Here is a 14,749-nt window from a genome sequence, read left to right as displayed (position 1 = left end):
CATGAAGATTTTCAATCTTCGGTCCATGATCTTCAATCTTGAGTCCATGAAGATTTTCAATCTTCGGTCTATGATCTWYMWTSWKKMSWYSAWGATYTTCAATCTTSRGTCYATGATCTTCAATCTTGAGTCCATGAAGATTTTCAATATTCGGTTTATGAAGATCTTCCTTCAATCGGCTTGTAGCATCAAAATATTTTCAATATTCATTTCAGCTACTTTGGAGTCTTGGTGTGTATAATAGACAGTTGATCCACAATACCGCATCGGTGACCTTTTGTCTTCACATCGGCTAGTCTTCAATTTTGCCAATGGCTTAAGTATGTACCAAGACACCAATATACAAAGAACTAATAACTACTAAATGTTGCTATTGTAGATGAACAGATCAGTGGGTCATCACCAAATCAATAGGTGATCCAACAAAAAAAATGTAGCATATTTATTTAAGAAATATTTTACCCTAGAACATTTAATTTGCATGCAACTTAATAAAAAAAGTTAAAAAAATTAAATGTTTTTTTAAATCATAACAATGAGAAATGAAAAATCACTAATAATAATTTGAAATAGTTTTTTATTTTTATTTTAATTAAGTTATCAAAATAATGTGTCATCCACATCAACTTATTAAAGCCACACAAGCAAAAAAGTCAATTGGTTAACCAATTTAAAAGTTAACAAGTTTTTCATTGCTATAATGGATATATATATTTTTAAGTACGATGTCTTAATAAAAAATAATTTAAAAGTATTTTATTGTAATAAAGAAAAATAAAAATAAAATGTTATAATATATATATTTTTTTAAAATAGGTTGTTATTTATGTATTTAAGCTTTTGTGTTTATTAGAATCGGAGATGGTCCTGTACATCTGACGAAGTAACACCTATAACGACGTCGTACCGTCTGGAAAAGGAATTCTACGAGAACTTGCTAGGTCTTCAATACCAATGGCGGTTTGCCTGGTACATCGGTTTTGTTCCATTACTGTTTGATCTTCGATGTTTGAATTGCATATTTTTCGAAGTAGATAGCCAAGTGGCATTCTGCTGTATTGAAGACGGACTAATTTAAGGGATGAATGAAGATAGCAACGTATAATGTGAACGGGCTGAGGCCTCGAATTTCTCAGTATGGCTCCCTCCGTAAACTCCTGGATTCTCTCGATTCCGACATCATTTGCTTTCAGGTGCCTTCTCCATCTCTTTCCATTTGTGGGTTTGCAAATTAATTGGTATCACCTGATTTTAGTTTTCTTTTGCTTTAAATCAATAAGGAAACGAAATTGTCGAGACAAGAACTGAGAGCCGACGCTGTTTCGGCAGATGGGTACGAGTCCTTTTTTTCGTGCACACGTTCTCTTGAAAAAGGTCGCACTGGTTATTCCGGTAAGTAAGTAGGCTGGCTGTTAAAATGCCTCAATTACAATCAAGTTGGTTAACTGACTTATTGCTGTCAAGTTGCTGTATATGTACTGTTTTATGCTTTTATTTTGAAGAAATTTGATTAGAAGCTGGAAGGCTGGACTGTTTTGATTATGGCTTAAACCAAGTACATTATCATTGTGGTGTTGGTGATAATATGAAGTTGGATTGAGTTGGTCAAGTTTGGCATGTGAACTCAATTTAAGGTTTTAGAATACACACAGTAATTGGTGCCCGTGTGATTTAAGACGATTCTAGCTAATTGTGCCTTAAGCTGAAGTGGTTTCAAGATTGTAACTCTTTGAGCAAGTTCCCAATCAATATAGAATAGTTGATTGAGTGGTTTTAAAGATTACATTAACCTATAGATTGTTGTCATGTTTGATTAACTGATCCTCCAAATGTAGCTCAAATATATCACCTTGAATAACTTTCATATGTTTCGTATACCTATCTATGATAACTACTTCCTCCTAAAACTGTATGATTTTCGCTTTCAAGAGCATGGATTGTGTTATGATGAAGGCAACAACGAAAACAAATAACATACAGTAAAGTCAACACAATTTATGTGGTTCACCATCAGTGTGTTGGCTAGTCTATGGGCAGTAGGGAGATCAGATTCTTATTAGGTTTTGAGGACAGAGTACAGTTTTTGTATTTCCGGGATTAGGTCAGAATAGCAGTGATAAGGAGTTCATATAATCCTCCCAAATACATAAATGGAATGGCCCAAAAAACACAAGCCCAAAACAGAAACGGATTAGGAATCTCCTATGTACCAGTTTCAAGGAAGTTGCCCTGAACCCCCTAGCCAGGGGCATGTCACCCCGTGCACCTCATATTGCTGACCAGGCAGTGAGATGCAAGACCCCTGTGATGGGTCACGCCTTGTGTTTTATATAATTTATTTGGAGAACAACAAAATCCCTCTGCTTTAGAGAACTCATCTGGAGGCCAAATTGAAGACTTATATTGTTATTCAGAGAGATTCTTAAGGATGTAACAGAATCTGGGATGCATGTGTGTGGTCACTTTTCTCCACTGGGTTATATCATATATGCATGAGCATTATCCAGTTGGCATATACTTCCTCTCTGGAAGAGGTTCCCGTAGCAGCCAAGGACTCGGTTACTTCACTTCCGATGTGTCTTTGATAATGTAGGGACCAGAGATAGTTATCTGCTATCTTTTTATTTGTTAATGCAGGTGTTGCAACATTTTGCAAAGTACAATCTGCCTTTTCAAGCAATGAGGTTGCACTGCCACTTGATGCGGAGGAGGGGTTCACTGGTGTTCTAGAGAACTCCCGAGGATTTGCAAATAGAAAACATGATTGTGTGGCAGGTGTGGAAGGGCTTGAAGGAATTGACAGAGACGAGCTTCTTAAAATTGATAGTGAGGGGCGTTGTATTATCACCGACCATGGTCATTTTGGTGAGTGACATGATATTAGTTAATTGTTATAGATCATGTTTTCTGGACACTCCATATAAGATCACAAATCAGAAGATCACAATGCCCTCTCCTTTTTAGAAGCCTGAACAAACTGTTACTAGACACATCTAGACACACTGCAAAAAAAATGATTTTAGGTTGTGTTTCAATGTTATCTTTCTCTTTTCATTTTGTTCCAGCATTCCATGTAATTTAAAGTGATCATTTGGTAAAATGTTACAGTTCTTTTCAACATTTATGGGCCTCGAGCTGCATGCGATGATGCAGAACGGATTGAATTCAAGCTCTTATTCTACAAGATACTGCAGGTAATCATCTACTTGTTTGCTAGTTTTTTACTCTCTTCCAATCTTCTTATTTTTCACACCGTGGTGAGATCATGATATCATAATAGAACACATACCCTGTCTTCTCAAAGGAATGTTCAATTTCATTTATCATGATGTTCAAAAAGATCTTTGAGTTTTTTACTCTCTTCCAATCTTCTTATTTTTCACACCTGTGGTGAGAACACAATATCATAATAGAACACATACAGTCTTCTCAAAGGAATGTTCAATTTCATTTATCATGATGTTCAAAAAGATCTTTGAGTTTTTTACTCTCTTCCAATCTTCTTATTTTTCACACCCGTAGTGAGAACATAATATCATAATAGAACACATACCCTGTCTTCTCAAAGGAATGTTTAATTTCATTTATCATGATGCTCAAAAAGATCTTTGAGTTTTTTTAACTCTCTTCCAATCTTATTATTTTTTACACCCGTGGTGAGAACATTATATCATAATAGAACACATACCCTGTCTTCTCAAAGGAATGTTCAATTTCATTTATCGTGATATTCAAAAGATATTTTGATATTGTTCTATTGTATGATTTTGGACCTCAGTCCACTGGTATGAGGAGTTTGATTAATTAAACCTAGACTTTAGTTAGACTCAAGATCAAGGTATTTTTTTATCCTCAATATCCTTTTGCTTTTTAATTGTTTTATATTCTATTTGATCCATAATTAGAATTATTTAAAATATAAAATACATATGTAAATAGATACTAACATTATGTCAATTCTATTAAATCACAAACCAAGTTCGTTTTCTATATCATACAAGCATAGTTAATTACTAGCCTTTCATATTATCCCATGAAAAATCATACCCATAAATAGTTGGTATTTTAGACCACTTTGAAACGATGGAAATGGTAGATTGAAAGAAATTTGACATAAAGATGAAGAAAAATGATAACATCCTAGTAACATTCTAATAATGATATGTCAGGAGGAGCACTTGTTTGAACTTTGTCCTTTCTGATTGGTTTCTGTTGCATTGTTTTAGAAACGATGGGAGTCTCTCATGCTTAAAGGAAGGAGGGTGATCGTTGTTGGTGATTTTAACATTGCTCCTTCTTCTATAGATAGGTGTGATGCAGGACCAGATTTTGAGAACAATGAGTGAGCTTCTAACTTATCTCCCGAGTCTTGGTTAACAAGCCTACCCAATGATGATCATATATTATCATGTTAAATTTAGGAACTTTAATGTTCAAGTTAAATTATTGAATATTATTAGGTTTAGAAGCTGGTTTAGATCCTTACTGGTGGAAAATGGAGGCTTGTTCAATGATGTGTTCAGAGCAAAACATCCTGAAAGGTAATCCTTATTGTTCCAAATTCCAATTCTTAGGGCCCATTTGGTTTGCTGGAATTGGTGGGATTTGGAATTGGATTCCATTCCAATCCCGCGTTTGGTTTGAAGGGAAGTCCCGAATTGAAATTCCAAAACATTGGATTTAGAATTCCGACGGGGTAGTTGGTCTTTCACGGGATTTCTGTGGATTTGTTTGGAATAATGTTTTACAATATGTTATAAAAACGTTCCTTTTGTAATAATCAATTAGTAAAAGGTAATTAATTATTTTTATAATAATTTATAATTTGTTTTTATAAATTATCTATAAAGAATGAAATTCAATTCCATTCGGAATCCTACAAACCAACGATTCCAAATCCTTCCACGAAATCTAAATCCCTCAAAAACATTTCTTGAATATTTTTTCTAAAATCTTACCATCTTTAATTATTTATAGAACAGAGGCCTATACTTGCTGGTCCACGAGCACAGGTGGTGAAGTGTTCAATTTTGGTTCAAGGATTGACCATATTATAAGTGCTGGCTCATGCTTACATGAAAATAAAGATCTGGATGGTCACAACTTTTTTTCTTGCCATGTTAAAGAGTGTGACATATTAACACAATTCAAGCGGTGGAAACCTGGGACCACGCCAAGGTAAACTTTATAGATGTGAAAATGTGAGTTCAAAATAACCCATTTGTCCCTGTCTCAAAATACATCATGAACATTGGAACATGTGGAGCAAGCTAACAGAAATAGTCTTGCTGTGTTCAAGTTCTATTCTTTTAATTAGAATTTAACAGAATTAAGAAAGTTCAGTAGAAGAATTCCACTTTGGCATATGTGTTCTGAATTTGTTTTATGGTCATTGATTTATAAATTGAGTGGGATTGTGAATGTTGAGCACATGATAATTCAGTTGAAGTATAATTTTTGCCAGTGGGAAAGATGCATTGGTGCAAGTAAGTGAATCCATAGCACCAATCTCCAGAACCATAGATTCCATTTCACATGTGCATTTACTTGCATTGGTTACTGATATCTTAGCTCTAGTTATTTTTTTTTTTGTTGCAAGCCGGGGGTTTTCTCGGAAACAGCCTCTACACGGTACATCTTACCCCCCTCTCCCAAAAAAAGACACTACCTTCGAGTGGAATATACTGCTTCTGTTTGGTTTGGTTTGGTTTTGGTTATAGATATCTTAGCATTATGCGTCTTTGTGAGCCATATGAATTGGTATGGTTAATTACATTTACTCCATACCTGCAGCTACAGATGGAAAGGAGGGAGAAGCATGAAATTGGAAGGTTCAGATCATGCCCCAGTCTTTATGAGTTTGAGAGAGATTCCTGATATTCCACAGCATAATACTCCCTCTTTATCCACTAGATACTGTCCTCAAGTTCGAGGATGTCAACAGACTCTTGGTATTAAAAACATTTTTTTTAATTTCTAAATGATGGATGATGTTAAATATGCACGCTGGCGTGCACACACACACACACTAGGAGTGTGATCTTCTGCTAAGATGTTTTATTATTGCCAAGAGAACATGTTTTATTTAACATTTTCTGTAGGTCATGCTCACAATAGATGGATAAATTTTCTTTGAAGCCACTCACTTCATTTTTAAGACCCAAATGCATTTTGCAGTCTCAATGTTATCAAGAAGGCAATCAACAGAGGAATTTAAAGCCCATGAACAGTCCGGTACTTCCCTTGATGAAGAAATTAGAGTACGGGGCTGCGAGCAGCTTGCTAAGAGGCCAATTCTTGACTGTAATGAAACTGGGTTAGTCTTGGATGAATTTCTTACTGCTTCGAGCTTTGTACAAGCAGATGATGTATTAGGAAAAGACAAGTGCTCCCAGGGTTCCTCCAGTGTTTTTGGTGGCAAGAAGATGCTTAATTTGGGAAGTAATCACATGAAACCAGCAAAATGTACAGAAATGAAGAAAAAATCGAAAAAAAATCAATTGTCGCAGCTCTCACTTAGATCCTTTTTTCACAGTAGTTCAACAGCCAACAATGATGTTAAGAGCAGCAGCGCTGATCTCCCATTTGAACATGCAAGTAATTCTGTTGAGGGATACGGAACTGAAATTCTGAAGGAGTCTGAATTCAATAATATTGATCCTGATCAGTCTCAATGTGAATCAGATGCCTGTAATTCTTCACAAACTGATAAGAGTAAGATTGCTCTACTAGAGTGGCAAAGGATTCAACAATTCATGCAGAATAGCATACCTGTCTGCAAGGGCCATGGTGAACAATGCGTTTCTCGTGTTGTGAAGAAAGCGGGACCCACTTTTGGTCGCCGTTTTTATGTTTGTGCTCGTGCAGAGGTATGCTGTTTTCCATAAGTGGAGTCTTTATTCCCATTATATAGTTGATATTACATACTCACTTTGTCCCAAGCAAAGAGATGCATTTCGGTTTGGGTTATAATATATCAACATAATCAATTTTAAGATGTTTGGGAGTCGAACTTCATTTATATGATTTATTTTCTCAAGTCCAAGACTGGCATCTTCACAGAAACAACCTCTCTACTCCTTGGAGTAGAGGTGAGGTGAGGTGTGGTCTGCATACATCCTATCCTCCCCGGACCCTACTCCGTGTGAGATCTACCGGTTTCATTTAATTTCTTAAAACTGACACTTTTTTTGTAAGAATTTTAGGGACCTGCCCAAGCTGTATCTATTCTTCTTCTGACTTCTGCCTTCTATCTAATAAATTTGACTTTACAGGGACCCGCCTCAAATCCTGAAGCAAATTGTGGTTTCTTTAAGTGGGCTGATTCAAGATCTAAGCACAAACAGGGCAAGTAATCTTGCAATCCTTATTTTACTGTGATGTAAATGTAGTATGCAATATATAAATCCAAACACAGTCGGTTGCCTGTTTAAATTCTCTCTCATCTTCTGTTAATTTTCTAATTTTTACCAATGCATTTCCCGAGTAACACCCTTTAACCTTGTGAAACAGAAGTTTAATATTGCATGAATTTTATAGTTTAAATCTGATTTATATAATAAGGGACATATAATATGTGAACAAGGGAGATAGAAGTGGTCCCTTGATGGATAATGGTTTGTCTTTAGCTTCAATCATTGTTCACCATTTATCTTGAGGAATCCATCAACAAAAAGCCCTGAGCTTTCCAGTAGAGTTGTGAAGCTTAGTTTCGTGTTTATATAGTGTTCTTGTTTTTCTGTATGGCTGTTGGATGTCTTTCAGATGGATGAATGGCTCTCCATTTGCAATGCTCAGTTCTTGACCAGAGGGCATGGAACAAGATTATCAAGAAACAAGTTGTGGAAGGGAACACCAAAGAGGCTTTTCTTACATACCGATGCATGCAAGAAACAGGTACTGTCGTCCCTGATAACTTCACGTTCCCAGTGTTACTAAAAGCAGTTTCTAATCTTTCATATGGCCGAATTGGGTTAGCTCTCCATGCCCAGATAGTGAAAACGGGCTTTGACAACCATCTGTTGGTCCAAACTTCTCTTCTGAACATGTACTCATCTGTTCAAAGAATTGATGAAGCTCGTAAGGTTTTTGATGGTATGCAAGATAAGGATTTGGTTGCTTGGAACTCTATGTTGGATGCATATGTTTCGATCCAGAAGATGGATTTTGCAACCCAACTTTTCCGAACCATGCCCCAAAGGGACCTTTTGTCATATAACATCATGGTTTCCGGGTATTCGAAAATTGGTGATATGGATTGTGCCAGGGCCATATTTGATGAAATTCCTCAAAGAGATACCATCTCATGGAACTCTTTGATATTGGCATGTGGTAATCATGGGGACATGGTAGAAGCACGTAAGGTGTTTGATGAAATGCCTCAAAGAAATGTCATTTCATGGAACACATTGCTTGGAGCATATTTGAAGAACGGATTATTTGAAGAAGTTATTCTTATCTTCGAAAAGATGAAAGCGGAAAACACAACGTCCCCAGATCATCTTACAATAACAACATCCTTGTCTGCTTGTGCTCAGTTGGGGTTGCTAGAAAAAGGTCGTCAAATCCATGTCTATGCCCAAGATTCACGACTTGTGTCGAGCCCCCATGTAACCACTTCCCTAATAGACATGTACGCCAAATGTGGGTGCGTAGAGAGCTTTCTGACCGTGTTTTACAAGTCAAAAGTCCGAGATGTATACTGTTGGAATGCATTGATATCTGGACTTGCACTTCACGGCTATGGTGTCGCTGCTCTCAAAGTGTACGATGAAATGCTCCAAAGTACAAATCCTGATGATATAACCTTCATTGCTTTGCTTAGTGCCTGCAGCCATTCAGGTCTGATCGAAGAGGGTCAAACCCTGTTCGACTCTATGGAGATCGACCATGGTGTGGCTCGTAAGATGGAGCACTATGGGTGTTTGGTTGATCTTCTCGGCCGAGCCGGATTTCTCGAAAGTGCATATACGATCATTGCGACGATGCCATTTAGGGCAGGGAAGTCTGTTTTGGGTGCGTTGCTTGGTGCTTGTGTGAATTATAGGGATCTCGAGATCGGGGAGAAGGTAGTTAAGATCCTCGTTAACGATGGTTTTCTAAACGATGGGGATTACATGATGGTGTCTAATTTGTATGCTTCATGTGACCGTTGGGATGATGCGAATTGTTGGAGAGCGATGATGAACAATTCGGGAATTGTGAAGGCCGCGGGATCTAGCTCGATTGAGGTTGCTAATAAGATGCACAAGTTTTTAGCTGGGAATTCGAGTTGAGCTCCGATACTGAAATCAAGTGACCGAAAACAATTGTTCTGTTTTTGTGTTCCAATTCTGAAGCTACATTCTGTCAGACAACACAAAGATTCCAATTCTTTTCAGAGATTAATTTTTCAATTCTTACAAAGTAAATGCATGGTCAAATTTCATCAAATTCCATAACAATTCCTTTGATGGATCTCAATTCCTCCGAATTCCATTCTACGAACCAAATGCTCACGCTGTCTTGATGTTCTCATTTGAACCTTCTTGTATATACATGTACACACTTGTGCATCTAAGCTTACTCGCATTGTTGAAGTTTCGTATTGATGGTAAGTTAACCATAATTACGTTGATTGATGGTTTTCACCCATCGAGTTCGGCACCAATGTAATAAAACTCGACTAATGTAATAAGGTCTTATGACGATATTTTTCTTAAAATACAGACTTATTTTATGACAACAGATGTTTTGACATATACAGTAGATAATTAAATATTGTTTTTTTATAGAACAAATTTTGAACCTTGGTGGTTTTTACGACTATAAACTTTCTTTTTAAAGGGTATATGGTTGGGTATATGGTTTCATAAAAAATTTAAAACGTAATCTCACATTTAGGGGTTGCAGGCCCGTTCCTGACATTTTTTAGGCCCTGGCAAGATGTGAAAAAGGGCCCTCGATAAGTACAACATTTTTTCAATATATTGTTTTTATCATCAGAAATAACATTGAATTCATATAAAACCGTTTTTCCGAGTATTCATAGATGCGAAATCAATCAATAATCATTTTTAAATTAATATTATCTACTAGAACATTTTTATGTTACACCATCAATTTGTTCGTTCATCAAATACGTAGAATGAAGGGTCACAATGTTAATTCTTCTGATTTTCGAGTAAGACTATGTAAATCAATGTAAATATGTCAGTTTTCCATGTTACCTCATGTTAATGTTTTGTAACACCATTTTGAACTTTTATATCATGTTCTCGAATTTGGAAAAAAAAAAGAAAATAATGAGAAAGAAAAATAAAAGAAAGGAAAAAAATAAAGTTTTTTTATTTGTGTTTTTGATAGAGAAGAGAGATGAAAGAAAAATAATGAAATAAAAATAAATTTTGATATGATTTCATTTTTTTCCTTTCCCTAAAAAATCTCATAGAACATAGCGTTATAGTTAAAACAAACTTTTCTGAAATCATCAATCTTATAAATAAAAAAACTCATTTTGGTTATAGTTTGAGATCATATTCTTCTTTTAGCGATAATAGAGTACATAAGATTTATACACTCAATATTAGATAATAAAGAACAAATATGAAAGGAAAAAACGATAATTGTTTTATTATTTTAAATATAGATAGAAATTGTACCGTCTCATATAGTTGGTAATTTTTTCAAAAGATGGTGGTTTTGTTAGCTAATAACAAGAAAATATATTATATTCTAACACAAAAATAGAATTCATGCGAGGATGGAATAATCAAAAGAGTCGATCAAAGATAAATTTTGGAGAATATATCAAAGTTTTCGAGGCAAGTAGTTTTAAACATCAGTATTAGATAAAAAACACTTAGAGAAATATCAAAAAATATTATGTAATGAACGACAAATTAACTTTTTTATGTATTTTCTTCTCCAATATATTTTAATTAGTACATGTTTGGGCTTTTAATAGTTAATGTAGTACCAAAACCTTTTATGGTTCTATTATATACTAATTTTTTTATGTCTCTTCTATTTACTAATTTTTTTTTGAAATACTATTATATATACTGAAAAATTTTGGGACCCTAATTTTTGTGGACCCTGGGCGTACGCCCAGCCCGCCCTCCCCCAGGGACGGCCCTGAGGGGTTGTTTACCAAATGCTTACCTGGGTAATTGTTTACCAAGTCACATTACCTTATCGGATGAATGTGGTAAGGACCAATAATCTTACCCGGTAAGAGCGAGCCAAGGAAAAAAGTCTTACCCAGTAAGTGAAGACGATGACTCTTACCACGGTAAGCATTTACCAGGTAAATTGTTGCATACAATGTCGTTTTTATGAACTAAAATCTTACCGGGTAAGTAAATGATAGTGTTGAATTATTACCGGTAAGCGTTTACTGGTTAAGTGTTTGATAAACGGCCCCTTATTCTCATACACTTTTTAAAACATGATTTTGTTTGAAATTGATTTTTTTATTTAAAATATGATTATATGATAAATAATGAAATGAATGTAGATTCGTGACATTTAGTTTTTTAAAATAAAATTATTTATCTTTTTTTATTAACCTGGATATCCAACCCGCTATGCGAGCCGACTAATCCCAGAACGACCACCTGCTTCGCAGATAGTCCGGAGTCACCGCATTTGAACCTCCGTGGCCACAAGGGGATTTTTATTTATTCTTGGATTTGAACTTGAGACCTCCTGGTACTTTTGATCTTTTGAGTCAAGCTCAAACCAATCAGACACCACTCTTGTGGTTAATTATTTATCCTTTTAATAGAAGGTTTAAACATATGTCTGCATTTTTTTTAAAGGAAACAAAAAAAAATAGCATAAAAGAGAGTACAACACCGACTTCTACTGTAAGAAGCAGAAATATAAACAGATAAAAATCAATTGAACAAAAGAAATACGAAGACTAACAAAAGACAAAACAAAACCACGAGCATCAAAAATTGAAATACCAATAAGCCAAAAGAACCCAACCAACAACCCGGGTTGCAACACTGGTCCATCTAAAAGTAGTTGAAACCCTTAGCGAGCATAAAGCCAACAAAATGATATCAGTTGAATGTCCAAAAATAAGTCCTGACCTAGAGAAGGTTTATCTGAATGACAGAATACTTGAAAACTTGTCTGCATTTAGAAAAATCAGTTTTCTATTATTTGACTTTTTTTATAACATAAAGATTTTCTAGAATATATATATGTATATGAGGTTTCAAATATAAACCATATACAACACTCAGTTGAGATATTTATAAAAATGATGAAAGTTCATTTATTATGATATAAATTTTTATGTAAGATGATTAATGTTTATTAATTATGGTCAACGCTTTATAATGGAAAATTCATTTATTACATCTCTTCTCTCTTCTATCCTATCTTCTCTCTCCGTCTCCCGTCCTCCGGTGATACTACAATGGTATCATAATGCATCTTATATGTGTTTGGGTATCACACTAAGGTCGTTTGTGTGGTCGATCGCAGATGTAACACAGTGGTATCACAATGCATCTTATATGTGCTTGAGTATCACATTGTGTCTTTTGTTTAACAGAGTCAATATTTTTAGGTATCACAGTGGTATCACCGGAGGACGGGGAGAGAAGAGAGGAGAGAAAATACTTAAAATGTTCTTGAATTAAAATTCTAATTCAAAATTACTAAAATTATAAATTTCTTAATTTATCTATTGATTTATGGTTGAAATTGAATATTACGGTTACCACAAACTAGTCAATTCTTTCTTGAATGAGACCTTATTTATATATATATATATATATATATAGAGAGAGAGAGAGAGAGAGAGAGAGAGAGAGAGAGGACGTTTCAAATGCAACCTATCATAATTTGTACAACCAATGCAACATAATTAATTGAGATATTTATAGAAACGATTAAAATTCATTTATTATGATTTAAATATTTATGAAAGATGACTAAGATTAATTAATTATGACCAATATTTTATATTAGGAACAATTAAAACTTATATGAAATCACATATTAATCAAATTAAATGTACGATTGAGATTGAGTTGTATTGGTTGTACGAATGTAAAAGATTGCATAATAACTCACCCTCTCTCTATATATTATATAAACAAAACAAAAAAGGAAGAAAGGGGGGGGGGGGGGTGTTCTTTTAAGACCCTGTGGAGTTATATTGAAGTTATTATTTTATTAAGGTGTACTGATGTAACAGAAAAAAGTAGAATTATAAGGTTCTTACAAGAACCTCAATTGTAAATTCTGTTACATCCATAAAATCAGTACTTTTGATAATGCGATAACTTTAGCAATATTTATATTGCATTAATACATTAAATAAAATATATAATTGCTTATCAAATAACACCTAAGGAATTAGTTGTGTTTTGTAATGATCTACAACAGTGATACATAAATCATTGTCTAAGGACTAAAATACGATATTTTAGTTTGTATCCTTTCCAATTACCAGCATTTCACATGTTTGGTTCGTTCTATTACGACAACATTAATTCGTATTGTTTTATCTGATAAAAGTAGTTATCAAGGTCGTTCCTAAGAATATTCAAAGTGATGTCATCGTATAGCACCTCCAAATTATTTAAAAGTTTTTATAATAATATAATAATTATATAATGTAAAAAAAATCCATTAAAGTCTCAAGATTTCGTTAGTCTTTTCTAGGGTAGCTTAATTAAAAATTAAATTTATTTAAAATTTTCATAAATTTTATAACATAACCTCATTAAGAGACAATATCTGAATCGTTAAGAAGTGGATCTTGCTAGACAAAAAAATTTGTTTTTTAATGGTTCTAAAATCATCTGAATAATTTTGTATCATTGACCCTTCTTAATCATTCAACACCCTAATTTCATTATAAACAATTACCGCACAATGATATTTCATTTTGCACTATATCATGAGGATCACTTAATCATTTTACACAAAATCATTCAACAACTATTAAACAGCCTCTAAATCCTCGATTGCTTCTTTCGATTTCCTTTCATCGTGTCATCATAAAATTACAACATTCCTTCTTTCTTACGCAATAGCTAGTTTTTTTTTAAGTATATAATATTTATATACGATAAATGCAACAAATAAACTTACACACCCTCCTTACCTATGGTGAGGTTTGAACCACTGATTTCCTAGAAGGCTAAGGGCTACGATACCGCAATAGTGTTAATGTTAGGTTATTATTTGAGTATTCAACTATTTGTGTTATATACTATAATTTTACTTAGTATGTCACTACTTCACGAGATTAATCTGACGACATATATGAACATTAATTTAACGATATAAATGTTGATTTAATTTATTTTTAATCTTGTTTATAATTATTTTATATTTGAATACATATATATTAATCTTGTTTATAATTATTTTATATTTGGATATATATATATATATATATATATATACTATATTATAAAGCATTTGACATAAATTCTTAAAAACCATTTTTTATGCATGAAATACTGTTTATTGATGCATATTACTTAAAATTCAAGATTACAAGTAATTTTGCGTAAGTACAACTTATTAAAGCACCGTTTTTAAATTCGTGTAACTAATTGCAGATAAAGATAATAAATACAGGATAAATATATATTTTAAATACAAAAAATCTAAAATATAATTAAGATAATCATTGAGTTCTAACATAGTGTTAATTATTATCTTTATAAAAAAAATATATTATTAAATAAAAAATAAATTACTTTGTTATTAAATCTAAATTAAATTATAATAA

The 14,749-nt window shown here is 33.7% G+C and overlaps 2 protein-coding genes across 7 annotated transcripts; both read left to right on the top strand.

Annotated features, from left to right (window-relative positions):
* Window positions 1-909: 909 nt before the first annotated feature.
* On the top strand, window positions 910-7,890 carry LOC112515245 (DNA-(apurinic or apyrimidinic site) lyase 2). Of its 6 annotated transcripts, none has more exons than XR_003069499.1 (11): window positions 910-1,193; window positions 1,281-1,392; window positions 2,638-2,865; window positions 3,109-3,194; window positions 4,227-4,342; window positions 4,422-4,541; window positions 4,978-5,178; window positions 5,794-5,951; window positions 6,178-6,714; window positions 7,275-7,351; window positions 7,765-7,777. XR_003069499.1 is itself a non-coding variant. In XM_025121931.1 (11 exons), the coding sequence occupies exons 1-11, from the start codon at window positions 1,086-1,088 to the stop codon at window positions 7,802-7,804; spliced, it is 1,899 nt and encodes a 632-aa protein (XP_024977699.1). In that variant the 5' UTR covers window positions 910-1,085; the 3' UTR covers window positions 7,805-7,890. The 6 variants fall into 6 exon arrangements, 5 of the variants coding, with proteins under 5 accessions (XP_024977699.1, XP_024977701.1, XP_024977697.1 ...); XM_025121931.1 differs by having other exon boundaries at window positions 4,461-4,541; window positions 6,178-6,869; window positions 7,765-7,890; XM_025121933.1 differs by having other exon boundaries at window positions 5,794-5,831; window positions 6,178-6,869; window positions 7,765-7,890.
* On the top strand, window positions 7,884-9,275 carry LOC112515754 (pentatricopeptide repeat-containing protein At2g44880-like). The gene has a single exon (XM_025122670.1). It carries the CDS (start codon window positions 7,884-7,886, stop codon window positions 9,273-9,275), a length of 1,392 nt encoding a protein of 463 aa, XP_024978438.1.
* The last annotated feature ends 5,474 nt before the right edge of the window (window positions 9,276-14,749 follow it).

The sequence above is a fragment of the Cynara cardunculus genome, assembly GCF_001531365.2.
Source record: "Cynara cardunculus var. scolymus isolate 2C chromosome LG 7, CcrdV1, whole genome shotgun sequence".
NCBI classification, from domain to species: domain Eukaryota; kingdom Viridiplantae; phylum Streptophyta; class Magnoliopsida; order Asterales; family Asteraceae; genus Cynara; species Cynara cardunculus.
The sequence above is the reverse complement of the archived record's forward strand: the minus strand, read 5'-3'. Positions and strand labels throughout refer to the sequence as shown.

Excerpts from the sequence above, each read along its gene's own strand:
- LOC112515245 (XM_025121929.1), top strand. The coding sequence starts at position 1,086 with ATGAAGATAGCAACGTATAATGTGAACGGGCTGAGGCCTCGAATTTCT. Across the intron at positions 4,542-4,977 it reads AGAGCAAAACATCCTGAAAG|AACAGAGGCCTATACTTGCT; the intron begins GTAATCCTTATT and ends AATTATTTATAG. Across the intron at positions 6,870-7,274 it reads ATGTTTGTGCTCGTGCAGAG|GGACCCGCCTCAAATCCTGA; the intron begins GTATGCTGTTTT and ends TTGACTTTACAG.
- LOC112515754 (XM_025122670.1), top strand. The coding sequence starts at position 7,884 with ATGCAAGAAACAGGTACTGTCGTCCCTGATAACTTCACGTTCCCAGTG.